Source organism: Saccopteryx bilineata, chromosome 4 (genome assembly GCF_036850765.1).
Source record: "Saccopteryx bilineata isolate mSacBil1 chromosome 4, mSacBil1_pri_phased_curated, whole genome shotgun sequence".
Taxonomy (NCBI): domain Eukaryota; kingdom Metazoa; phylum Chordata; class Mammalia; order Chiroptera; family Emballonuridae; genus Saccopteryx; species Saccopteryx bilineata.
In genome coordinates this window covers 175,035,875-175,063,237 of record NC_089493.1, presented here as the reverse complement: position 1 = coordinate 175,063,237, position 27,363 = coordinate 175,035,875, and the positions used below count along the sequence as shown (strand labels likewise).

Below are 27,363 nucleotides of genomic sequence, written 5' to 3'. Positions count from 1 at the left end.
ATGCCAATCCCTCCCTCTAGGGGTCATGGCTTTGTTTTCTTCTAAAGACCCAAGATTTCCAAACTCTGTGGTTGCCTTGCCTAGCTAAAAGGGGAAGAAGAGGATCAACCCAAGGAGGAGGAGGAGGAAGAAGAGGGAAACAAGACAAATAGCTGCTGTAGAGAAGAACGTGTCCAGCCAGCGGTCCTGGTCCCTGCAGAGCTAGCAGCTGGAAGCCCAGTGCCGGCCCACCACAGCCCTGCGTCAGCCTGCCACCCCCCTGCAGAAGCCATGGGCCTGGGGGCTCTGCTGCTCCTGCTGGTGGCCACAGATTGGCATGGTAAGAGAACTGAGGGCCCTGGGTAGGGGTCGGGGGATGTGTCAAAGAGGTCCCCTGTGGAAGGACTCTGTAAACCCCCGCCCCTCCCTGGGTGTACCCACCCTGTTCTTCCATCTGCGCAGCCTGGACTGCAGGTGTGTGGCTATTTGCTTTGGAGAGGTGATGACGGGGTGGACGCCGCCCGGCCAGGGTTGTGGATCAGTCCTGGCTCAGACGCTGACTTACTGTATGCCCTCAACAAGCCCCTGACAGTATCAGGTCTTCAGTGCCCACGTCTATTCGGTGGTGGGTGTTGGGGGTGGTGATGGACTAGACTGAAGCAAAGCTTTTCAAACTTTTCTATGCATGTGTGTGAGTCACCTGAGGACCTGGCTACAATGCAGGTGCTGACTCAGTAGGTTTCAGGTGCTCCCCGAGGCTCTGCATTTCCAACAAGCTCCTGGAGATTCCGGTGCTGCTGGTCCAGCCCTACCCTGAGCAAGGAGGCCCTAGAGAGCCCCGATGGCTCTGTTAGCTCTGCCAGCCTGTGACCGCTGAGTGGAGGCAGGAACTGAGTTGGAAAGGACCGAAGGGGCAGTGGTCCTCCCTTCGGAGGCTTGGGTAAAGGGTCGGAAGAGGTAAGAGGTGAGCGAGTAGGGCTGTTGTGAGGGAGTGGGGGGATGAGGTCAGGGCACCACAAATGGGGAGAGGCTTGCTAAGACCCTGGGCTGAGGAGGGGCTGTGTCCCAGGCCTCAGTGTGCAGTGTGTGCAGTGTATGTGTGTGTGTGTGTGAGAGAGAGAGAGAGAGAGGGTGTGTGTGCATGTGTGCGTGCATGTGTGCGAGTGTGTGCATATGCAAGTGTGAGTACGTGTGTGTATGCAAGTGTGAGTGCGTGTGTGAGTGCGTGTGTATATGTGTACATGTATGTGCGCATGCGTGTGTGTGTGTGTGTGTGTGTGTTGGGAGAGGAGTGAAGGTTGAGGGACATCCTGGGTGCCAATGATGGAGGGGTCTGTCAAGTAAGTGGGAGCAAGGGAAGTTTGGGGCATGAATGAGAACTGGGGAGCAGGGATGAGAGAGTAAAGGCTGGACCGGCACAGAGGGGACCTTGGTCAGTGTTCGCCATGCCGCAGCCCCACCCGGCGGAGGACGGAGCCTGACTGAGCAGGCTTCCTTTCCTGCTAGCCAGGCCAGCAGCAGGGAAATGGAGGCGGAAGTTGCGGGTGTCAGCTGTGTCCTGCAGGAATATTCAGGACAACAGAGCAGGACAAAACAGGCAGATGCCTCTCTCTGACCACATTTCCAGGAGGCCAAGGCATTGGCTAGAGGGTCTGGGCAGGGGAGGGGAAGGGAGAGACGCCTGCGAGACCAGACAGGTGCAGAGCAGAACACAGAATCTGAGATCACAGATGTTAGTCACAGAGTCTGGCCTTTAAAGGTTAAAGACTTTAGATAACAGAATGTGAAGCCCAGAAGGGAGGTTAGAAATGTAGGGAGAGAAACAGAGCCTGGGGCAGGAGCTCCTGTTGGAGCCGGGAGCTGTGTATTCCCTCACTGAATCCTCCCCGGGCCTCTCAGGTGGGAATTCAGATCATTCCACTGGGCAGACGGGTAGCCCAAAGGTGAGAGTGGTGATGGCACCTACCTAGCCTGTAGGAAGAAGAACCAAGCTTCAGACTCACGTCATACAGCCCAGAGTCCAAGCTCTTCCCAGCAATAAGCCCCAGCCCGGGGCCTGCCCGGCGGCGGTTGTAATGGGGCAGCGCCAGCTCTGCTGGGATTGGCAGGCAGCCTGCCGGGAATGACGTTGCCCTTCTCCCTGGTGGTCACATGGCACAGGTGGGCTACACCCCCACCCCACCCCACCCCACCCACCCCAGGTGTTGGCCTTGGCAGTATCCAGCAGTTCACTCGATCCCTTACGTTAATCAGAAGCTCGGGCAGAGAGGCTGCACACCTCTAAAGGGTACCAAATCCAAACGCAAATCAAACTCTCCTGAAATCATTTGACAGAGGAACCCCTTCCGCCTCGGGTCAATGGTAGGAGCAGGGTGGATAGATCCATTGAGAGAGTTGTGTGCTGGCAGGCAGAGAGTCCGGAATGCCTGCAGGGTCGGTGCGTCCACGCCCCCACCATCAAAGCCAAGGGGCTGCCCTCACTAGGGGCACCCAAGGGAGTCAGTGGCAGAGCCAGGCCCTGAAACCCAGGGGTGATCTGACGCCCAGCATGTGGCATCGCCTCTCCTGGGAGTCTCTCCCCAGGGACGGGATAGTGGCGAGGAGGGTCAGGAAGCAGAAGTGAGAGATCCCAGGGAGAAAGGCCACAGGCGGAGCGGAAACGGGGGCCAGGCTGGGCGCCAGCAATGTGCTTCCGCCGGCGCGGGCCAGAGCGCCTGGCAGCCCCTCCAAGGTCTTGAATCAGCTCTCACTTCCCTCCTTGGCCCCTATTTTAGGCCCTGGAAAAATGCTGACACTGCAGAGGCAACGGGCCTTCTTCCCGGAGGGCCTGATATGGGTTTCAAGTTCTCTTTTCTCCTTCAAGAAAATTTTTCTTAAAAGAGATTGGCTCTCCAAAAAACACAACAGGGCTGGGTATCGGAAAAGACTAGATAATAAACATAGTGGCTAACTCTTACTCAGTATTTATTTGGTGACAGGTGACATTCTAAAGGCTTCCCATGCATTTAAACCTCTTAACATTCCAATAAATGGGTACAATTGTTGTCCCCATGTTATAGGTGGGGAAACTGAGGCACAGAGCCTCTGAACCCTCCCACTGTGCTTCAGACCAGATGTCCAATGGTGGAAGAAGGCACAGCCGAAGAATTAGAACCTTTTCAATTCTGCTGGGCCAAGATCCTACACCTCTTCTTCTTCCCCAGACAAATTCAGAGGACTTTGCCATGAGCTTCCCATTCATCTGTCTCCTCCTTTCCTTGTTTGAGCCCCCTGCTTGGAGCCAGGCCCTACGTTTGGCACGAGGTCTGCAGCCCACATCTGGAGGCTGAAAGAATCTACCCCTGGGGGAAGAATGGGGCAGTCATAGCTGAGAAGACCGAGGCAGGGCAGGGGCTGGGAAGCCCCGTGGGACAGCAGCTGGGTGACAGGCTAAGAGAGCTCCCAGCCCCTCGTTCTCAGAGGAAGGGCCTGCTGGCATCAGAGATATCATTCCATCCCTGAGTGTGTTTGGGGTGGGTGGGGGGCTGAGAAAATGAGCAGAGAGGGGCAGGGACTTGTTCAAGGTGATCCCGCAAGTCACAGCTGAACCCTGGCACCAGCACCACCTCTGCCAGGGTGCCACCCATGTCCAAGGCAGGGAATGGCCCAGTTACACAGTGTCACCTGAGGCCACGCTTCTGTCTGCTTTCTTCCTTCCACCAGCTCAAGGGGTCCCGGTGATAGAACCCAGTGTCCCTGAGCTAGTCGTGGAGCCAGGCGCGACGGTGACCCTGCGATGTGTGGGCAATGGCAGCGTGGAATGGGACGGCCCCATTGCCACCCCCCACTGGACCGCGGACCCTAATGCTCCCAGCAGCACCCTGACTACAAACAACGCCACTTTCCAAAACACGGGGACCTATCGCTGCACTGACCCCCTGGGGGGCAACGCCAGCATCCACCTCTACGTCAAAGGTGAAGCCCCCGGACCCACCCCCGCAGAGGTCTGGCCCAGCAGCCACACTGGGAACGGGCAGAAGGGCTGGGCCTTAATGTTACCAATCATAAAGTCCAGCTCTGCGTTTATTAGTACCTGCCACGAACAAAGTCCTGTGGCAGTGCTGATTTAATGTAATCCTCACAATAACCTTGTGAGGCAGAGTTTTATGTCCATTTTTCAGAAGCTCAGAGGGGTTGAGTCATTTGCTCAGACTTACACAGCATCACGTAGTAGGGCTGGTCTTGGCTCCAAAGCCCCTACTCTGAAGCATCAGCTAAGCTTCCCTGGTACTGTGTGACCTCGGGCAAACGATCAGCATCTCTGAGCCTTCCTGTCACCAATGCCCAGAGTCCTCTTGGCCTGGTAGAGGGAGGGCAGCTGTAACCTTGTATCCCCCTCTACCCCAGACCCCGCTAGGCCCTGGAATTTACTGGCCCAGGAAGTCACGGTCTTCGAGGGTGAGAATGCCCTGCTCCCCTGCCTGCTCACCGACCCAGCACTGGCGGCGGGTGTCTCGCTGATGCGGGTGCGGAACAGGAACGTCTTGCCCAAAACCATCTACTCCTTCTCGGCCCAACAAGGCTTCACGATCCACCAGGCCAAGTACATTGAGAGTCAGGATTACCAATGCAGTGCTCAAGTAGCTGGCAGGACGGTGCTATCACTCGGCATCCGTCTTAAAGTGCAGAAAGGTACGTGGGGCAGACCAGACATGGAGGGCAGGCGGGAAGCTGGCGGCCATGCTAATGGTGGCTGGGCCCTGGCCTGATGGGGGTAACAGGTGTCCCCCTTCTTTCACCTCTTCTTTCCCGTTGTGCCACAGTCACCTACGGGGCACCTATGGGGCAAGACAGGGGAGGTGTGTCAGGCGGAAGACAGACCACGTGCAGTATATAACTCAATGGGCAGACTCAGCTCAGATCATGAAGCATGCCAGGGCAACATTAAAGTGATGGAATGACGTGTGTGGGGACAGGTGGAGGGGGAGCCTTGCTGATAGAGTGACATTTCTTTTGAGCTGACACGTGAATGATGAAATTAGTTCAGCAGAGGAAATAGCAGGTACAAAATCATGAGGCAGGAAGAGGCTCCACATGTCCCAGGAATGAAAGGAGGGCCGCCCCAGCCAGGCTGGTGGGTGCGATTCTAGTTTCTAGAAGGACTGATGTGTGTAAGGAGGGTCTGGTCTCAGGACCTGGGCTTGAACAGGAATCAGGTTCCTGTAATGAGGGTCAGGGTCAGAGCAGCATGGCTGGCCCAAGGCCCTGGGCCTGAGGCCACAGAACTTGTCCTGGAAGTCAGATGACCCCCAATCTGTGGGCAGAGAAGGCCATTACGGTGATTTTCCCAAACTTCATCTTGCAGACCCCTGGGCTGCCCTGGGCCCTGGTTCTGCCACGACCCCTTAGGTGACCTTGGATGGGTCCTTTAGTGTCTCTGGAACTTGGGAGACTGGATTAGATCATCTTTCAACAACAGCAACAGCCACAGATATTAGTTCAGTGCCTACTACATGTCAGGAACTGGGCCGGGAGCTGGGGACATCCACTAGAGAGAAAGTTAGTAACATTGTACCAGCTGTGATGAACAAGAAACCAAAAAACTCAGCTGGGGAACGCTAGGGGTGTGTGAGTGTGTGTGTGGGTGTGGGTGTGGTGGGGAGGCTCACTGCTCACAGAGGTCCTCTCTGAGGAATGTTGGGGCTGAAGATCTGAGGGCTGAGCACAGGTGCCCCACTCAGAGTGCGGGAGCGGGAGCACTCCAGGAGGGAGGCCGAGTGCGGGGTCTGCGATGGGAAGGCCCGTGTGGCCCGTGTGGCTGCAGTGTGGTGAGCGTAGGGTGGCAGATGTCCCGGCCTGGGAATGTGGAAGGACTTTGACTTTAACGCTGAGTGACAGGAAGCCACTGAATATTGGCACAGGAGAAAGGCACGATCCAATTCACCTTCTTACGCGCTCTCTTTGGCTGCTGCGAGGAGTCCAGGGGGACGAGGGGTTGGAGGGAAAGGAGGCTGATACAGAAGTCTGGGGCAGAGAATGGCGGCGACGGGGAGAGGTGGCAGCGAGGGAGGGACGTGGACTCTCCAAGGTCTCTTTGGGAGATAGACCTGCCGGCAAAGAAACTGAAGCCTCAGGGGCACCTCCCAGGATCCGGGATGGAGCGTGATGGGGACCCCGGCAGGGAGCAGAGCAATAGCTCTGGCCTGGGTGTTCACGGGTCCCCCCCTCCCCTGGCCGCAGTTGTCCCAAGCCCCCCAAAGGTGACGCTGCAGCCTGCAGAGCTGGTGCGGATTCGAGGAGAGACCGCCCAGATCGTGTGCTCAGCCAGTAATGTTGATGACAAGTTTGACATCTTCCTTCAAAGAGGAAATACCAAGGTCAGTCCCCCAGGGACCACAGTGTGAAGTCTGCCCACCTGCCCACTACACCAGCCCCGCCCTAAGCTGGCTGTCTGAACTGACAGCATGGCCCAGGTCCAGAGAGGAGAGGGGACTCACCCAGGATCTCCCTGGCAGTCAGTACCTGATCCAAAACCAGGACTCAGGCTCATGCTGCTGAAACTTGTGGGGGCAGAGAGAGGAGGCGGTAACTTACTCCCTTGGGCCTATGACCTTTGCCCCAGCCTATAGACAACATATTGGCTCACCTCTTACTTAGCAAGGGGTTCCTAGGCTGCCTTTGAAACCCTGGGATATAAGGGCTATTTCAGAAAGACTTTTTTTGTTGGAGAGAGGGAGAAGGAGTGTTCCCAGGAGGAAGGGCACGAGGCTGCTCCTGAGAACTCCCCGCTCCCCCCCCCCTGACTGTGCCTCCTGTATGCCAGGCTTAGCCATTGGCATGCAACATCTCCTTCTCTCTTTACTACAACCCTAGAAGCACGGGGCCAGTATTAGTCCCATTTTACAGATGGAGAAACTGAGGCTCAGAGATCAGTCCCTTGCCCATGGAAAAGAAGATAATAATTCTTAAAGGATGGGGATTTGAACTCAAATCTTCCTAATCCTTAAACAACCTTGGTATACCATTTCCATATCTTCTGGCTGCAGCTGACAATCTCTCTCTTCGCTAACTTCCACAATAACCTTTACCGAAAAGAACTGACCCTCAACCTTGATCCCGTGGATTTCCAAGATGCTGGCAACTACACCTGCTTGGCCACCAATGCCCAGGGTGTTCACTCCACTTCTATGGTCTTCCGGGTAGTAGGTGAGCACCAGATGGTGGGGGAGGGTTGGCAGGGGTCCTGGGCTGAGGGACGAACATAAGAGGATTGAGAAGGAGGGAGCTGATGGCAGAAAAGACACTGTTAAGAATATCTCTGCTAGGATCCCCTTATCCTAGGCCTGGCTAGGGAGCCAAGTCTCTAGGAGCCTTGGAAGACCCTCCCGCTGAACCGTCCTTGGCGCTCCGTCCTTGGAGCCCTTACAGGGCATTGCTCCATGTCTGCTTAGCAGCGTTTTGCTCTGCTTTGGGATTGATGTACAGCAGCTCCCTACTGGATTTCACTGTTCATTCATTCATTCATTCATTCATTCATTCATTCATGCCTGGAACATAAACATGTGAACAGGCAGTGTTCACCCAGTGTGATTATTAGGGAAGTACAGGGTGTCCTGGGAATGCTGGGGAGAGTTCTGTTTCTCCTGTTCTCAGACCCCCAGAGTAGTTTGATTTTAATTTATGCAAGATCTAATTAGAAGAAACTAGTTAAGACTCTTTCAGGTACGGGTAACAGTAACCAACTCAAACTGGCCTAATCAAAAGAATATTTTATTGGCCTTCTAGCTAAAGAGGCCATGGATATGAGCTTCAGATACAGCTGGATCAGGGTGTTCAGATGATACAGATAAGAATCTGTTTCTTCCCAACTCTCAGCTGTTCATGCTTTAGTGGAATCCCTAGAATCACCAGGCATGATAACCCCAGTGGAATGAGGTCTTCTCTTTTCCCAGACTTCCAACAACAATCATTGAAATGAGTGTCATGAACTCATGTGCCTACCCCAAACCAATCACTGGTCCCCAGGGGACACATTGCTCTGATTGGCTAGCCTGAGTCATCTGCACACTTTAGAGCTGGATGTGGAAGCCTCATTGACTGAACTATTATCAGAAGAAGGGGAAATGGATGGGAGCGTAGGAGGGGGGGATAAAAACAACAGACTTTTTTTACTGCTAATTTTTTTTTTCAAAAAGTTATAACCACAGATATAGTCAACCTCTTCAATATGTAAATAAGAAGAAGATGGTATCAAGGAGAATAGGGATTTTCCCAAGTCCTTCCAGGGACTCGGTGGGGAGAAGAGTTTGCAGCCCCAGGCTTCTGAGGTGGATGGAGGAAAGAAAGATGTCAGAGGGCAAGCATTGGTTAGGGTTGGGGACTGTGGGTCTGCACATAGTAGGCACACAGAAGGGTCCAGCTGGATGACTGGATTAATGAGTGGATGACCAAAGGAACACACGCAAACCAGGACATCATCCCACTGATGCCAGATCTCTGTGTGTTCTGCTTTCCAGAGAGCGCCTACTTGAACTTGACCTCTGAGCAGAGCCTCCTCCAGGAGGTGGCCGTGGGTGAGAGGCTCAACCTACAAGTCACTGTGGAGGCCTACCCGAACCTAGAAAGCTTTAACTGGACCTATCAGGGGCCCTCCCCTGACCAGCCCCAGCTCGATTTTTCCACTGTCAAGGATACATACAGGTACCAGCTATCAGCTCCCATCTGCATAGCCCTACAGCCAGATGGGCAATGCTTAAGCCAGGGGTCACGTCTCAACCTTGCTGTGTGACCTGGAGCGAGTCCCTTCCTTTTCTGGGTCTCACTTACCCTGACTATGCAGAACCTTAATCTGCCCGACCAGGCAGTGGCGCAGTGGATAGAGCGTCGGACTGGGATCCGGAGGACCCAGGTTCGAGACCCCAAGGTCGCCAGCTTGAGCGCGGGCTCATCTGGCTTGAGCGAAGAGCTCACCAGCTTGGACCCAAGGTCACTGGCTCGAGTAAGGGGTTACTCGGTCTGCTGAAGGCCTGCGGTCAAGGCACATATGAGAAAGCAATCAATGAACAACTAAGGTGTCACAACAAAAAACTGATGATTGATGCTTCTCATCTCTCTGTTCCTGTCTGTCTGACCCTGTAAATTAAAAAAAAAAAAAAAGAACCTTAATCTCAGTCATCTGTGTTTGAGATTTAGATCAAATTTGCATACCCCTCTGTCCCACATCCTTGGGAAATGCCCGCAAGCATTCTACCATTTCTTGGGGCTGTAGCTTCTCATGGTCATCCATGCCTCTCAATCTCATTTATTCTCTTCTCTCCTGGCCAGTTCAAATGTGGAAGACAATGCCCCATGATTTCTACTCCTGGATCCACTCCTAGTAATGACTGCACAGGGTATCTGCCACATACACAGGTTTGGGGGAGGGGTAAAGGGAATTCATAACTGCATCCAATAGTTCTTTAAAGGCTTTGGTCACCCAGCCCTGAGAATTTCTCCCTGGCCATCCCTCAATAGGCTCAAACTCTCCTTATAAAGTGCTGACTACCTCCTCTCTTCTCTCTGAATCCCGCTTTTCCCATATGTACATTTTAGGAATCTATTTTTCCTGTCTCCTTGTGAACTATGTCCTCAGGGTCTCATTTTCCCACCCAAAGTGGCCCAATCAGGTGGCTTTCTAAACAAGGGAGCTTCCTCCTGAAGGGGAATGCTGATACTCTTTAAAAATAAAAGAGGTTAAAACAGTGATTTATTTACCCTGATCTATTTGAATGAGAGCATACAGGTCAACCAAGGACCGTGACCATGTGGGGAGTGTGTGATCACATCCACTACCACACTCCAGACATCCCTAAACCACTTTCTGCAGAGTCCGGCGGCAAAATCTCAGAGTCCTTCTCAACAGTCTGCAGACAGTATTTCCGTCATAATTGGCCTATAAGAGCAAATGTATTTGCTCTCCTGGGCTAGATAAACCCGTAGACACCTTCTTAATCCCAAACTCTGGGGTTCTCTTTCTAGTTCCCGAAGCCCAGACCTCACTGGCTCCTAGACTTTTGCTTGCTAATCATTAGACTCTACAAGGATGTTCCCTTGTCCTCATCTTCTTCCTCCCAGTTCTGTGATCCTTCCTGGCCAGGATTTCTAGCTTCCTCTCACATAAGACAGAGAAGTTCTGAATCTGGAGTCTGAAGACCCGAGAGGGGGTTTATAGACAGATTCCAGGAATCCATAAGCAATAGGAACATTGCAGAAAGGAATCAGGGAGAGCCTCTCAAACACACTAGCCTGCGACCATTCACTGAGAGGCAGACAAGCCTGTGCATTCAACAGCCACTGAACTTAGCTTGTGTGATAGGTGTGCTCATAATGGCGACTCTGAGTCATCCACAGAAGCCAAATTCTTTCAGTTTAAGAGGTAAAGGTTAGTTATCACAAAACCTGACACGTGTAGAGAGGTTCTGTACGCCAAAGGTCTGAATGAGATTGCCCTTTGAATATCATACATGTTAGGATGATAGTGGCTGCAGACATTCTCCGAAGAGCTGGTACTTGGCTGTAACTGATTCTTGTAAAAACTCTTTCATTACCTAAACTAAACAATACACGTTCATTATGGATACATTTTAAAATAGAGGGTAAGAGAAGAACTTAAAGATGGCCTGGAATCAGCCGAGGATAACTTGTTTGCATTTGTTTCCAGGACTTTTCTGTAATAAAAGTCACCGTTAAATTGAGAGCCTACAGTGAGTCAGTACATCCAGCACTCTGAGTGCATGGCCCTTTAATCCTCTGGCCAAGTCTATGAATAATTTCAATTAGTGTCACCCTTGCAGAAAAGGAAGAAAAGGATCAGGAGGTTAAGTACTTGCTCAAGGTCACACAGCTAAGGATTTGCAGCACCGGGACTTGACCCCTGGTCTCCTAGCCCCATGACTACATCCTGCTTCTCATTCCTCTCTCAGCCCCTCTGGATAGGGCTGGAGCTTTAGGGATGGCAGCTGACCTGGGTGCTAGAGTTTTCAGCAGGGATGGCTTAGCCTCTGATGGTGGTAGAAGCAGGTACAGTCAGTGGGGCTTGTGCTGTGCCTCCCATTGTCGGGACTTTACAGACCTCACCTCTACTAAACCTCAGGATAAAACTGCTTTACAGGTAAGAGAAGCAATTAAGGAAATAGGGTTAGTGGTTTTCCCATGTCTCATTGGCACCCTGCCTGGGCTCCTGGCTCAGCCAAGGTTTTTGTACCTTGGACATTTTACCAAAAACAAAACAGAGCCCACCAGGGTAGTTGACTGAGCCCAATGTCCTTGCGGGGACCACACCCAGGCTCACCCAGCTGTCTGCTGCTCTCATACAGGTACAAATCAACGCTCTTCCTGCCTCGCCTGAAGCCCTTTGAGGCTGGCCGCTACTCCTTCCTGGCAAGAAACGCCAGAGGCGAGGAGGCCCTGACTTTCGAGCTCATCCTTCGATGTGAGTGATGGAGCGGGGGTGGAGCTGGGGGCTGGGGACATGGGGTCCTGGAGAGACAAGCTGGGAGAGGCTGGCGGAGAGGAAGCTCAGTGTGAGGTGGTCAGGCCTCTGGTGAGGGACTTGGGGCCTCTGGGCTGATCTCTTCCTCTTCTGCTCCTTTCCTCCACAGACCCCCCGAAAGTAGAAACAGCCACGTGGAACCCCATCAATGGCTCTGATGCCATGATCTGTGTTGTCAGTGGGTACCCCCAGCCCAACGTGACGTGGGTGCAGTGCAAGGGCCGTACTACCAGGTGAGTAGGCTCCTCTTGCCTTCCTCACCTGTTCAGCGGGGCTGGCAGCCTGAAACTCTGAACCATACTCTGCTTTTCCCAGATGTGATGAGGCCCAAGCACTGGTCCTCGAGAATGCACAACTTGAGGTCCTGAGACAGAAGCCCTTCCTCAGCGTGATTGTCAGGAGCATGCTGGACATTGGGACCTTGGAACACAACACAACATATGAGTGCAGGGCCCACAACAGCGAGGGGAACAGCTCCCACGCCTTCCAGCCCATCTCCATCTCCGTAGGTGAGCCTCTGTCTTCCCTTCCAGGCCAGGACGGGAGGGGGGCCCAGGAAAGCGCCCCCTCAGGGAGCCAGAGTTCTAACGTGGTGCTTATCCCAGCTGAACCGAGTCCCAACTCTGTGGTTCCCACTCCAGGCCCCTCCTGAAGCGGCCAGATGGGGGAATCTAGAACCCTCAGGACTGTAGGTAGGAAAAGGAATGGAGGGGCAGCAGGCACCCAGCGAGAAAGCAGCCAGAGGCAAGCACAGCCTAACTGCCCCTCTGCTCATACCCTGCACTTTAACTCACGCATTAATTCACAAGTATGTACTATATTTGGCATCTGCCACATTACTGGATGCAGGGGAGCTTGCCTCCATGGAGATTAGAGTCAGGTGAGGGAGCAAGGGATGCAACAAGTACACACAGTCCAAGCCCACCCCAGGGCCAGCCTTGGTGGCCTTCTCCAACCCTTCCTGAGCCTCTTCCTGCCAGAGACATGGTCCCATCCATTCAGGGCCAGAGTCTGAGCGTGGGGCTGTCCACTGGCCAGCCCTGGGCACTGATGCAGGCTGCCTCTGTTGAGAGGAAGGGATGCTTTTCTCTGAGTTACACCAAGGCTCCCTGTGTAGCTCTCTGATTCTGTGCAGAGACCCACAGCAGCCTCAGACCTCCAACAAGCAGGTCTTAGCATCCCTGTGCTAAGACCTAGCAAAGCTCTCCGGGCCCAGAGAGGCCAGAGCAGGAGCCTCTGCCTGGCTCAGAGGTGGCGCCACAGGTGGCCCAGCTGCCCTCAGTCACACTGCCAGGCTTTGTGCAGAGCTCTTTATGGCACTGTCTCTGTGAATTTGCACATCCTCGGGAGGTTAGTACTATTTTCCTTTGACTTTGGAGATGATGAACCTGAGGCTTAGGGAGAAGTCACAGGTTCAAGGTCACGCACCTCCTAAATAGCAGAGGTGAGATTTGGCCTCAGACCCACACAGTTAAACGGGGCAAGGTAACAGAAATTACATCTTTCAAAATGCATCGAGAGAACTAGGGTTCTGATCTGGAAGAGTAGCCCCAGGGGGTGTCTGGCTTGCAGATCCTCGGAAAGGCCGCATGGTTCCAAAGGGCACTCGGGAAGCAGAAGGGAATGGCAGGAAGGCAGATGTCAGTGTACTGTCTAGGAGGTCTTCCTGTTCCAGCTGCCCAGAGGTGCAGGTGGTGAGCCCGTCATACCAGGTGTGTTCAAGCCGAGGCTGGGCACTAGGCCAGGCTACGGCTGAGGGGCTCCTTGCCCTGGCAGGATGGCACTGTGTGATCTGAGCGGCTCCCCGAGACACAAAAGGCTGTGATCCTGGCAGGGTTTGGGCCTGGGTATGAGCAGAGCTGGAGGGTCCATTTGCCCTGCCCCTGGCTGGCGTGTGGGTCTGCAGGAAGGCTCCCGCAGTCAAAGCATTTACTGAGTACCAACTGTGTCCCGGCAGTGCAATGGCCTAGCCTCGGGGGCAGGGGATCACAGAGGCCCCCTTTGTCACTCACTCCTCTGCCCTGCCCTTCCAGGGACCAGCAAGCAACTCTCTGATGAGCCCCTCTTCACACCTGTGCTGGTGGCCTGCATGTCCATCATGGCTTTGCTGCTGCTGCTGCTCTTGCTGCTCCTGTACAAATACAAGCAGGTGAGCTCAGGCAGGGAGTAACAGCCAGACCCTGAGTGCGCTGGACCCGGGCTAGCACCGCCAGGCCACGTGGTTCCCCCTGCAGTCCCCGAACACCCACCCATTTTCAGCCGATCATTCAGCCAACAGCTCTTTAGTGGGCGCCTACTGTATGGCAATGTGGGTGGGCTAGGTGCTGGGCGGGCCAGAACGTAGAGCCCCTGAGGCTCTGCCCTCATGGGTCACTGTCTACTGCAGGACCCAGTCACTAATCAATTCACCAGAAAAGTGAAGGCAAACACTGGTCTGGGAGAGGACTGGGTTCCGGGAGAGTGTAAGCATGGGATCCGGTCCCAGCCGGGGGCTCGCAGGCCCCCAGAGCGGATCTTACAGGCCAGGCCTGGGTCTCACCCTCAGGTGGTGGATGGGCTGGCAAAGGAGGAAGGCTCGCCCACCCTCAGCCTCTTTGTTATTTAATATTATTATTCAAAGCTACCATTCATTGTGCACTGATGTTTAGTGTGCTGCCTGTCACTTTGAGCACACAATCGGTAATAGCAATTTTACGGGCATTTTATTTATTTATTTTTATTTTTATTATTTTTTTTGCATTTTTCTGAAGCTGGAAACAGGGAGAGACAGTCAGACAGACTCCCGCATGCGCCCGACCGGGATCCACCCGGCACGCCCACCATGGGGCGATGCTCTGCCCACCAGGGGACGATGCTCTGCCCATCCTGGGCGTCGCCATGTTGCGACCAGAGCCACTCTAGCGCCTGAGGCAGAGGCCACAGAGCCATACCCAGCGCCCGGGCCATCTTTGCTCCAATGGAGCCTTGGCTGCGGGAGGGGAAGAGAGAGACAGAGAGGAAAGCGCGGCGGAGGGGTGGAGAAGCAAATGGGCGCTTCTCCTGTGTGCCCTGGCCGGGAATCGAACCCGGGTCCTCCGCACGCTAGGCCGACGCTCTACCGCTGAGCCAACCGGCCAGGGCTACGGGCATTTTAAATAGATCGTATTACCTGTATCCTCTCATTCAAAGCCCTCAATAGCCACGGCATGTAGGTAGTGCCACTAACCCCAATTTACAGAGTTGGGAGCTGAGGTTCTGAGAGGTTGAGACAGTCGCCCTGGTTCACTGCTGGTCAATGGCAGAGGCTGGTTTTTAAAAGGCCACTTGTTTCACTATTATGCGAAACATAGAATCATCTTATCTTATCCTCACAACACCCAGAGGCAGGGGCTATAGCAGTCAGCATTTTACAATAAGGAAGCTGAGGCTCAGGAAGGTTGAAGAACCTGCCCAAGTGTTCCAGGCACCTCCCGCACCAGATCTGCGGCCTCCACCACCTGGCCGAGCAGCCTCCCTACACAAAAGGAGTGTGATCAGAGCCCAACAGCGCCAGGCCAGAGGGCTGTAGAGGCCAGGAGTGGAGGGTGACTTCTGCTGGTGAGGAAAGGAGACTGCCTGGAGGTGGTGCCTTGGCATGGGTGGGATAGGCCTTGGAGGATGAGGGATGAGCAAGGCTCGGGAGCAGGTGTCTCTGGGGGAGAGGGCAATGTGTATAAAGGGTAGAGGAAGACTTTGGTGAGTTCTGGAATTTTGACACCTAGAAGAGGAGGCAGATGGGGGCAGGTTGGGATCTGAAAGGTTGGACCTCATCCTGCAGGCCCCAAGCCATGAGTGGGTTTGAACAAGGTAGCGATATGATTTAGGGGCATGTAACTTCTTCCCCTTACTCACCTTGGGGTCTTTAGTGGGGGAAGAGGGCTTGAAGTAGATAGGATGGGTGGGATGTGGGGGCACCTTTGGCTCTCTGTGATCATTCTAGCACCTAGCTCAGAGCACAGCCCCCAGGAAACAAGGGCACCACGTCAGGACTTTGAGGATCTGGGTCTCTGACACTGTTTCACCATATGACCTCAGCTGACTCACTGACCTCTCTGGGCCTCAGTTTCCCCACCTGCACCATGGGACTGGTGTCCTTTAACAACCTTCCTTCTCTGACATTCCATGAGCCTAGTGATGGTCTGGTTTAAGAGGCAGGGGGTGTGAATTGGACGGCTCTGGGTCCGAATCCTTTTCTGCCTCTCTCTGGCTATGGGGCTCTGTAAGAACTGGTGTGTCTAAGCCTGTTTCCTCCATCTGTAAAATGGGGTTAGTACTGGCAGCTACCCCAGCAAGCTGTCTTAAGGATTCATGACATAAGGTTGTAGAGCAGTGGTTTTCAATCACCAGTCCATCAGGAAGTTCGTGCCACTGGTATAGAGCACTCCACAGGGTGCTGGCACAGACAGTGCTCAGAACAGCAGCTGTACCCTCTCATCCCAGGAGGAAGTTGACTGGGGAACCCGGCTTAGCTCATGCATCTTGGGATTGAGGGGTGTCTGAGATTGGGCATCTCCTTAACAACATGCCCAAAGTGGCTTGGGCCCTGCTCGCCCACCTCCAGGAACAGGACCTCTCTCGTTCTTGTGGCCACTGTTCCTTCTCTGAGCAGCTCCAACTTGCTAAATTCTTCCTTATATGGAGCTGAAAACTGTTACCCGTGCCCCACAGAGCCGCCGCCTCAGCCCACGACGGCCTGCACAGAGTCCAGAGAAGGGCCCAGTTCCCCCTGCACCCCTTTCTGCCTCCTTGGGCAGCTATGGTTTAGGAACACTGTACTCTCTCCCTGTGGGACCATTTTCACGACATGTACTCCCAGTCGCCTCATTTTCTATCCAGGAAATCCCACAAGGAGGGCATCCTATGGGACAAGACCTTGAGGGGGGGTCAAGATGGTCACACTCCCATCTCAGGGCCTGCAGTCCAATTCCCCTCAGCTTTGCCCCTTGGGTTCTGAGACTCGCTCCTTCACTGGGGACTCGGCCCAGTCAGCCTCACTGCCCAGGCCTGGCGTGAGGGTGGCCCGTCTGCAGGAAGAGTGTCTCTGCCTCAGGCTGAGTCATCGCCTTTCTGGCCCCCAGAGAGACCACAGGGAAGGGGGGCAGTGGGGGAAGAGAAAGGACAGGAGTCAGCAGGCGGGAAGGAGGAGGAGGGACACTGGGCAGATAGGGGACGGGGAGGCCTCTGGGAAGGCCGGGGTTCTGGGGGTCAGTAGTGAGCTGTGGAGACTAGGGGCAACCTGGGGACGGGCAGGGGAGTCCCCAAGGAACCTAAGGAATTATTGAGGTCTCTCCCTTCCTGAGACAGAGACCATCCACCTGCCCAGAACCAGCGGGATCAGTGGGGAGGGTGGCAGGGACTTTGATGTCGCCTGCCCACCTCAGTTGCCAAGGGGAAGTCATGGGCACAGATCCTGTGCCTGTAGTGAGGAATAAATGAGCTGGTGTGCTGTGAGTGTCACAGGAAGGCGCTGGAGAAATGCTTGCCCCCATCACTACAATTACTGCCCCTGTTACTAGCAAAGCCAGTCCTGCCTCCTTATAAGAGTTCTCCTGCAGAGGAGAGGCCCCTCCGGGTACAAGCCCCTTTCAGGGACAACAGAGGTCCAGGCCTGGGCAGTGTGCAGGCAGAGCTGCAAGGGCCCCTTGCCGGGAAGAGGTGAGGATGCCAGGGCCGGCTGCAGAGAGCGGCCCTCCTCCAGGTATCGAGTCCGACAGGTGGAGAGCCGAGATTCCAGCCAGACAAACTCTCTTCCTTCCACCCCTCCCTCTCTCCAATATCCTCTGCCAGGCTGGGGGCGGCCATGGGGAGGGGGCTGACTCAGGCTCAGCTGAGGGAGACAGAGGAAGAAGAAGTGGTAAGGAGACCAGGAGGCCTTGACCACAGAGGCTCCTGGAGATGGAAGTGGCCTGGGGCAGGGGCGGGGGTGTCCAAGGGCCCCCTCCTGGCTCTGGCTCTGTCTTTTGGGCTTGAAAAGCACCATGTGTAAGGTCTGAATCCTGAGACTCAGAAAACCCCTCCTCTGTCCCATTTCAGACTTTCCTCCCATGCCCCAACATGGGTATGCTCATGTTCACCTGGAGTCCTCCACCACTCCCCAAGGGACACCCAGAAGCTCTTGCTTGCATCCAAATGCACTCTTTTTCTCCCAGAGTTCTTCCCCATGGCTATCTGGAGTCTTGTCTCCTAACCCAGTGAGACTGGCAGCCACAGGCCACGCTCCTCGCCAACACCCACTCACAGCCCTGTAGCTCTCCCAAGCTGGGTGCCCACAAAGGAGCCCAGCTGCGAAGCCCAGCCCAGCTGGTCCCTGTCCCCAAGGGACTTCTGGGAAGGAGAGTGGGACTGCTGACCCAAGGCCCCAGCGTCCTCCACTGCCCCAGCCCAGCTTCCACTTTCCACCGACACGCAGTCCTCCATCAGCACTTCTCCTGGGCAGCCTCTGGCGTGCGTGCTGCCCCTGAGCAGCTGCCATCCGGGCAGGAAAGAGAGAGACCTCGACTCCCCCCCACACCAGACATCTCTGCCCCGGCTGCTGGTCGGCAGCAGCGTGTGCAGCCTGAGAAAGAGCGCAGGTCCTCCAGACGCTCACAGTCTTGTGGGCAAAGCCTCTCATCACAGCCCCCAAGACATTCCCGACTCTGGAGCCCCCCCTCCCCCCACGCCACATGAGTGAGCACCTTGCAGCCACTCTCACTTGCCAGGACCTTTCCGACCCGACCCCAGGCCTCCGCATCTCTGCTCGCTGAGCCTGTGAAGTGCGCCCTCCACGGTCACAGGGCCCACTCCGTCTCAGCTCCGGGGGGCCTTCCCTGGCTTACCTTCAATCACGCCCGTCATTCTCTATCCTGTTGCCCTGCTTTCTTCTCTTCGTTGCACCATCAGAAAATGTCCTACATGGGCATTTATTTACTTGAGGGGAATGCCTGTCTTAGCCACTAGAACGCAGACTCCATGGGGACAGGGACTTTGTCTTGATCTACTCTGCATCAATGGTGCCTGGCACAGCGGGTGCTCAGGGACGTGTTTGGAAAGGAATATTATTTAGATTTAAAAAGAAATTCCATCCCATGCTACAGCATGGATAAGCCAGTCATAAAAACACAACTACTGCATGATTCCACTTATGTGAGGCACTTAGGGTAGCCAGACTCATGAGGTCCGTGGAACGGTGGTGGCCGGGGGCTGGGGAGAAGTGGGAACGGGGAATTGTTTCAAGAGTACGGAGTTTCAGTTTTACAAGATGACGAGAGTTCCGGACACTGGTTGCACAAGAATGTGGATGTACTTAACACTACTAAACTGTACACTTAAAAATGGCTGCCATGATAAATTTCATGTTATGTGTCTCTTACCACAATTAAAAATAAAAACCAACATGTTTGGATGAAAGGATGGATAGATGGATCTCAAGGTCTATCCCTCCCTCCCAGCTCAGGAATTAACTAAATTATCAGAGCTACCAAGGTGCTCAGAGGCCATCCCGTCCATGTCTTTGACTGCACAGGTAGGGGAACTGAAGTTTAGGGAAGGGATGGTCCCACAGTGAGGCCAAGCCAGGAAGGGACCGGACTCTCAGTGCCAATAGGCATGAGAATTCAGTTCCTCTCACCAGACCTTGGACCGCAGCTGCCTCCTGCTGAGGGCTGTGGGACTGCCCACCCCCTAAACCCTCGAGGGGTCCGAATGGGATTCCCAGATCCTGCCAGGCCTGGCTGCCACATGCTCCCTCCCTCTCCCTCTGCAGAAGCCCAAGTACCAGGTGCGCTGGAAGATCATTGAGAGCTACGAGGGCAACAATTACACGTTCATCGATCCCACCCAGCTGCCCTACAATGAGAAGTGGGAGTTCCCCCGGAACAACCTGCAGTTTGGTGAGATGGGATCTCAGCCCACCAGGCCCTCCTGTCACAGGGCAGCACAGGCTGCTGAGAGCCTGGGGCCCTTAGAGAAAGGGCCCTGTGGTGCCCAGGGACCTAAGGAGCCCGTATGTTGGCAGGTAAGACCCTTGGAGCTGGCGCCTTTGGGAAGGTGGTAGAGGCTACAGCCTTTGGTCTGGGCAAGGAAGACGCTGTCCTGAAAGTGGCCGTGAAGATGCTGAAATGTGAGTGAGGGGAGGGGCTTGGGGAATTTAGGGGAGCTGGCAGGAGGTGGTGCCTGCTAGGGGAGGGCCTGCCCTGCTGTCACAAGAGGCATCACCCACATTTTTGGCCTGTCATAACCTGGGGGCCAGAGCCTGGGATTGATGATGAAGACTCCTGGATTCCTCTGTGAGCTCAGGCTCCCTCTAACTCTTGGGAGTGGAGGGGTTTGGTGGTTGAGACCCAAAGAAGCTGGGGTACACCAAGGCCATCCTGAGCCATGACCTGGCCACAGCTTGGCTTTCTGCCATCTGAGGCCAGCTCAGTGACTGGTGTGTCCTCCCTCTCTCTCTAACTCCCATTTGCGTGTCCACATTTCTCCTTCTCCCTCTTTTGGGCCCTGACTGCTTTGGGGCTCTGGGTACCCCTGCCTACTCCCCTGGGTGTCTCCTGTCTGTATGGCTCTCCCTGTCCCGCGCTCTCTCCATCTGTGGCACTGTGGTCCTTCCTCCCAGCCACGGCTCATGCCGATGAGAAGGAGGCCCTCATGTCGGAACTGAAGATCATGAGTCACCTGGGCCAGCACGAGAACATAGTCAACCTTCTGGGAGCCTGTACCCATGGAGGTGAGGTGCCCAGTGCGCATGGGGGCCCATGGTCTTGGGGCCTCTCAGGTGTCTGAGGGCCCCAGGGCCGCCTCAGTGCATCCTTCACTTCCCATCTCCTCCAAGTGAAGATAGGACCCCGTCTCAGTGTCCCTGAAATTCCAGACGCCTGAACTGGCCAAGCTGCTTGTGCATGGCAGACACAAGGTTCTGGGAGCTCTGAGCAGTGGTTCTCAGACACCAGTGGGCATCCATCACCTGCAGAGGGAGCTAACAGTGCAGATCACAGAGTCTTGCTCCAGGCAGTCTGATTTTGTGGATCTGGAGTGAAGCCCCCACCCAAACACACTTGGGCACTTATTGCGGAGTCCCCAAGGCCCGCTGGGATCCAAGTCTGCTCATCCTCTTCTGTGGGAGCTTTATGGAGTTGAGGAAATAATTCTTTGGCTAGTCATTTTTTTTTAATTCCTCTGCTTTAGATAGCTTGGGGCTCCTAAGTCCCAGTCCAGGGTGCCTCATTGCCCCGCCCACATTCCTGTTCACCTAGGGTGCGGGTTAAAGCAGGGGTCGGAAACCTTTTTGGCTGAGAGAGCCATGAATGCCACAGATTTTAAAATGTAATTCCATGAGAGCCATACAACGACCCATGTACATTACGCATTATCCAATAAAAATTTGGTGTTGTCCCGGAGGACAGCTGTGATTGGCTCCAGCCACCCGCAACCATGAACATGAGCGGTAGGAAATGAATGGATTGTAATACATGAGAATGTTTTATATTTTTAACGTTATTATTTTTTTTATTAAAGATTTGTCTGTGAGCCAGATGCAGCCATGAAAAGAGCCACATCTGGCTTGCGAGCCATAGGTTCCCGACCCCTGGGTTAAAGGGTGCACTCACCCACTCTCTTGGCTCTCTAGGCCCTGTCTTGGTCATCACTGAGTACTGTTGCTATGGTGACCTGCTCAACTTTCTACGAAGGAAGGCTGAGGCCATGCTGGAACCCAGCCTGAGTCCAGGCCAGGATCCCGGCTACAAGAACATCCACCTGGAAAAGAAATACGTCCGCAGGTAAAGAAATCTTGTCCCTGGCTAAGGACAGGGAGGAGGCTATGACTGGGTGGTGGGGCCCCAGGTGTCCCCAAAGCCAGCTCAGGGTTGGGTGGCCAGTGACCCTCATATTCCCATCTGCACCGTGGGGAGTAGCCATCCCAGGTTATTCAATTTTTCTACTTATTCTCATCATTCAACAAATATTTGAGCACCTACTATGTCCTGGAAATAGCAAGGTAAAGATGGGCAGCTGGGAATCTGGCGGAGGCCGTTGTTAATGAAGTCCTCACTTGAACGTATGTGTAAGGGCAACCAAGGCTATTCGGGGCCCTGGCAGAGATGGGTAGATCTGGGGGTAATGGCCTGTTTCTCCCTCAGCACGTGCTGCAGGGGCTGCAGAGAACCCACTGCACAACAGGGTAACCAGAGTCAAGTCCCCCAGCACCACAAAGAAGTAGGGACAGAGTCTGTGGGTTGTTGGGTAAAAAACAGCACGACAGCCAGGTCCTTGTTCCACTTGGGCCTCAATTTCCCTAAGCGAGCCATCAGGAAGATGAACGTCTCAGGGTCTTTCCTGCCCTGTTGTAATGCTGTGATTCCTGGAAGCCACGCAGAGGCAGATGGACAGAGCCACATGGGGAACCAGAGAGAGGAAGTGGCCAGTTTCATTTCACACATGAGTCAGGGGCAGAGGCAGAGCTGGGGCTAGATTCTGCTCCTTTGTCTACTGGTCCTGTGCCTCCCTCCCACCATTGCTCCCCTGGAAGTCAGTCTTGAGGCTGTGGGGGCCTCAGGACCAGGCTGCTGGAAGCTGGGACAGGTTCAGAACAAGAAGGGTGGACACTGGGCCCCTATCCTAGCCACTGTCAGCTGCTAAGCCTGGGGAGGCAAAAGAGGAAGGCAGCTATTTCATTCCATCCAGTGCCCTTGATATGGGGGCTGGTGAGACCTAGTTCCTCTTCTGTTTCTCTGACACCTCTCTGACTCTGGGCCTCTGCAGGCTGGAACCTCTCGCCAAATCAAATCAAAACAAGAACCAAAGTATTAGCCTCCATCCTCAAACCTGCAGGTGGGGAAAGGATTCATGAAGTGGAGTGATTTAAAGGCCAAATGGCATGTAAACAAATCCTGCCAGTGGGATCCCAGGCTATATTAATAAGTATAGGTTCTAAATCAAGGGAGGGGATGGTTTTGCCATGGTCAGTCCATAAGTTAAACATTATGGATGTTGTTAAGGTACACATCTCTATCAGAGAAAGGGACAGAAAGGTGAATTCTGAAAGACCCAAAACTCATCTAGTTGGAATATTAGAAGCAGTGGCTATTCATCCTAGAGCAGTGCTTCTCAAATTTGCCTGCCGCCCAAAGCATGGGCCCCAAGGCATCACCAGACAGCTGTTAGAAATGCACCACCTCAGGTCCACCCAGACCCACTGAATCACAACCTGCATTTCCATAAGACTCCCCAGGTGAGCCTGCATGTGAATGAAAGTCTAAGAAGCACTCCTCCAGACCAGTGGGCCTCAACTCAGGCTGCACGCTGGAATTGCCTGGACAGGATTAAAAGTCGAATGACAAGAGTTTTGCCCCTAGTTTCTGAAGGGGTCTGGGCACGGGGAGTGTTTGAAACTCTGCAAATGATTTGAATGTGAAGCCAGGGGTAAGAACCCATGTCTAGACAGAGGGCTCAAAGAACAGGCCTAGACTATGCTCAGGCCACTGCAGGGCTGTTGTGGGGAAGAGGAACATCCCAGGGCAGACTGGCATTACAGCCAGTGAAGAACTTTCTACCGGGCAGAGCTGCCCAAAAAGAACAGGTTGTCAGCTTCCTCACTGGACAGCCAAGCAGAGATGGGTGATCATTCAGACCGAACGTGGCAGGAGTTCCTTGTCAGAAAGAGATGTTCAAATTGACCCCAACGTCCCTTCCCTTCCCTGCTCAGTGGTTAGAGGCCAAGGCCCTAGCTAAGCAGTAGCGTGATGGGGACTGACTGGTCCTTGGCATTCTCTCCTATGTAGGGACAGTGGCTTCTCCAGCCAGGGTGTGGACACCTATGTGGAGATGAGGCCCGTCTCCACCTCAAGTGACTCCTCTGAGCCAGGTGAGGAGGTGGAGGGAGAGGAGAGGGCGGCGGGGCGGGGCGGGCAGGGAAGGGCTGTGGCGGGCTACTGGGCTGCGCTGATGCCTCTCCCCACACCAGACCTGGACAAGGAGGAGTGGCCACTGGAGCTGCGGGACCTGCTCCACTTCTCGAGCCAGGTGGCCCAGGGCATGGCCTTCCTCGCTTCCAAGAATGTGAGTCAGGAACCTTGTGCCCCATGTGGTCACCCAAGAGGGGCTGGAGGAAGGACGAAGGGGAGGAAAGCGAGCAGAAAGGGGCAAGAGAGGGGCCAGAGTGCCAGGAGGCAAAAGGGCAGTGCCACACTGCTTCAAAGAGCTCCGGGTGGGGTGGGAGGCAGCTGAGTTCTGCCGGGGGCCCGGGGGAGCAGCCGGCTGCGGAGCACCCATTCCCAAGAACAGGCTTTATAACGGAACCTCCCAGTGGTTGTGAGGCTAGATGACATGTACAATCCTCTCAGCTCAGAAGTGCCCAGGGAGTGGGAGCTGTGACCGTCCTCCTTAGAGCATGACTTGAGGCTCTGGCACTTGCTGTGTGACTCTGTGCAATACTGAAATTCTCTGAACCTGTCTACATCAATGAAAATAGGCACAATCACAGGGTTGAGGGCAAACAGGGTTACAATGTGTGCAGGTGCTTAGGGGAGGGCCTGGCATGGCAGGGCCCTGTGAATGACAACTGCCATTATTAGAAGCTGATGTGGGCCAGCAACTGCTCACGGCGCCAGGACTGTTCTGGGCCCGAGTGGAATGCCTAGCTCTAAGTCAGCTCCTGCTCAGGGCCAAAGGGCCGCCGTGATGGCAGTTTCTAAACATCGAATTGTCTGACCCCTGGGCCCTGGTAGAAGGTAGGGACAGGCATTAGGGTCAGGACCAGAACCGATGCCCACTACCTCAGAGGATCCCCGAGGCTTTCTAGAGCCCTGGCTGCTCCTTCTGCACTTTGGGCCCAGGTAGGGGAGGGTCCGGGACTAGCCCTGTCTTGCTTCCCCTCAGTGCATCCACCGGGACGTGGCAGCCCGAAACGTACTGCTGACCAGTGGGCGTGTGGCCAAGATTGGGGACTTTGGGCTGGCTAGAGACATCATGAATGACTCCAATTACATCGTCAAAGGCAATGTGAGTCCTGAGAGGGTTGGACCAGCCTGGGGAGAGGGTGGTGAGCCAGAGCCCAAGGTGACCAGGGTCTGCTGTGCCAGGCCCGCCTGCCTGTTAAGTGGATGGCTCCAGAGAGCATCTTCGACTGCGTCTACACGGTTCAGAGCGACGTCTGGTCCTACGGCATCCTCCTCTGGGAGATCTTCTCCCTCGGTGAGTGGCTGGCCTGGTGCAGGTTCAGGCTGGGGGGGCCGACTCGTGTTTGGTTACTCGCAGGGTCTTACACCCCGAGGAGGGATGTTAGGTGCCCAGGGTAGAGCAGGGACTGGTGGGAATGAAGGGATGTGCAGTGACTTAAAACCAAGTGTCACAGCCTCCAGCATGCGCTGGGCAGACACAGCACCCTGCCAGGAATTCCCTCTGGGCTGTTCCCTCATCTGTCTGCTTGCGTGGTTGCTGCTTTCTGGAACGCACTTCCCCTTGTTCAGAACATGCACTTCCCTGAAGATGTGGCTCCCATTCCTGGAATGCTGAGCATATCACTCCTCTAAGAGCCTCTTCTTCCAAAGCCTGTGCTAGAATTGTGGGGTGTGATAGGCTCTGTGCCCCAGAACCTAAGCCCTCTGCAGTGCCCAGCACACACTAAGCACTAAGAGAAGCCACAGTTCTATTGTGAAACCTCAACCTTGCCAAGATGTGTGGGGTGGGGGATAGTGATGGGGAAGTGAGCACTGAGCATGGCACGACCTTGGCCTTTGCAGGGCTGAACCCCTATCCTGGCATCTTGGTGAACAGCAAGTTCTATAAACTGGTGAAGGATGGATACCAAATGGCCCAGCCTGCGTTCGCTCCAAAGAATATGTAAGGGAAGGATCCCAGGGAAGGACACCCCGACTATGGCTGAAGGGGGTGGAAAGGCATGTGACCCATCTTCCCAGACCAGTGTGCCCGGGCCAGGCTTCATCTCCCTGCAGCAAACTAAATAACAAGCCCCTTTTTAGAGGTCTGGGTTACCACTGCTTTCCCAGGGACTGGGGTGGGGGAGTCTTAAAGAGGGCTCTTAACTGGGCTGGTCCTAACCCAGATCAAGGGAGGTTGCTCTCATTTCTCCTCCGTCCTGGTGATCTGCAGTGCCGGCCCACTACTGCCGCCTGCTACCTCACCGTGGCCGGCCGCCACGAGCGAGCTGCTAACTGCCTCCCTGCCTTCACGACGGCCTTTCCACAGGCCGGCCAGCTGCCGGTTCACCCACTGCCTCCTTCTCCAGCCCCTCTCAACACAGCCTCCCTGTGCCCTCCTGGCTCCCACCCGGCTGGCTAACCAGCCCCCAGCCCTGCAGCGCCCTCTCCACGTTAGTCCCTTGCTGCAGCCACTCAGGTGCTCATTCTCCCAGCCCACCTCTCAAACTTACCTGCAGGTCACAAGAGTAGCCCCTCTTGTCCTAGGAGCTTGAGCCAAGATAGCATCTCTGAACTTGTCCCCACAGCGGTCAAAATGGGTGTGAGGAAGATACCTTTCTCCAAGGGATACAGGGAAGGCTGAGATAACATGGATAACATGCCAAGGGCTTAGCTCCGGCCTTGTGCTAAGCGCACTCCAACTAGGTTTTGGGACCTCTGCTGGGCAGGAGTCTGTAGGGGCTGTGCATGTGCAATGACTCCAGACCCACAGGCAGCCTCTGTCCTGTCTCAGATACAGCATCATGCAGGCCTGCTGGGCCCTGGAGCCCACCCACAGACCCACCTTCCAGCAGATCTGCTTCCTCCTTCAGGAGCAGGCCCAAGTGGACGGCAAAGAGCAGGTGCGTGCAGCCAGATCAGGGTGGGTGGCTGGCTACAGGCCAGGCTGGGCCTGACCGCCACGGCCTCTCCTTCCCTCAGGACTACATCAACCTGCCCAGCAGCAGCAGCAGCAGCGGTGGTGGCAGTGCTGGCGGCAGCAGCAACGAACAGGAGAGCTCCAGCGAGCAGCTGGCCTGCTGTGAGCAGGGGGACGTTGCCCAGCCCCTGCTGCAGCCAAACAACTACCAGTTCTGCTGAGGTCACGACAGGGAAGCACTGCCTGTCCCTTTTTCCAAGCTTCAACTCCTCTGTGGATGGGACGCTACAGGGAGAACAAAGACTCTGTCCTTGGTCACTTCACTCAACGACCCAGCCCAGCTCTGAAACTCAGGACTGTGGGACCCACGAGAGATCGGAGGACCCCACTTCCAGGGCCTGGGTCATCACTGCCAGACAGAGGCTGGGGCTGAGCCCCTGCCCTCCCACTGTTCTCAACACTGTGGCCGCATGTTCGCTATGCCAACTGGGAGAACCCCCAGACCCCCTCTTAGCCTTGTTCCCATTTCCTGGACCCCCCCCTTGTGTCTCAATGGAAATGGACTGGCTTCACACCAATGAAGCCCCCCAAGAGCCACCCACTATTTAGAAAACAATGCTCCTGGGCCTCACGTGGAGGGACCCCTCTCTAACCAAGTGGAGCAGCAAGAGCAAACAGGAGCTCAGAGGTGGCGCCAGGCTCAGACCCTTTGGAGCAGGGTGGTTCCCCTGCAGGAATCTAACTGTACCTCGTCTCTGCCTTCTGGTCCAGCCACAGCCCCTCCCCACCCCGGATCTGGCACTGCTATAACGAGCCAGGTGGCAGCTAAACGTTTGGGGTGTTCTGCCCAGTCCCTGCCCCCTGTCATCCTGAGGGGACCTGTGTGGCTGGCCACACTAAGCAAACAGCACGCACCTCCCCAAGTTGACTCATCATAACTAACAGTCACGCTGCGGGATGTCACTGTCAGCATTAAACTAACAGCATTAACACAGCTGGCCTCGGGTTCTTTGCGGACTCCCTGGGACCTGTGCCATCCCTCCTTCATGTCAAGTAACTAGCTCAGCACCTCCAGACTCAACCAC

General features: G+C 54.9%; 1 protein-coding gene across 1 annotated transcript; it reads left to right on the top strand.

The window, feature by feature from the left end:
* Nucleotides 1–27,272, top strand: CSF1R (colony stimulating factor 1 receptor). The gene is made up of 21 exons (XM_066272995.1): nucleotides 1–319; nucleotides 3,682–3,933; nucleotides 4,366–4,650; nucleotides 6,199–6,335; nucleotides 7,005–7,164; nucleotides 8,475–8,658; nucleotides 11,313–11,428; nucleotides 11,598–11,721; nucleotides 11,804–11,997; nucleotides 13,522–13,637; nucleotides 19,251–19,377; nucleotides 19,503–19,607; nucleotides 20,100–20,210; nucleotides 21,111–21,261; nucleotides 23,263–23,345; nucleotides 23,445–23,539; nucleotides 24,359–24,481; nucleotides 24,562–24,673; nucleotides 25,222–25,321; nucleotides 26,153–26,261; nucleotides 26,341–27,272. Exons 1-21 carry the CDS (start codon nucleotides 271–273, stop codon nucleotides 26,497–26,499), a joined length of 2,892 nt encoding a protein of 963 aa, XP_066129092.1. The 5' UTR covers nucleotides 1–270; the 3' UTR covers nucleotides 26,500–27,272.
* Nucleotides 27,273–27,363: the final 91 nt, after the last annotated feature.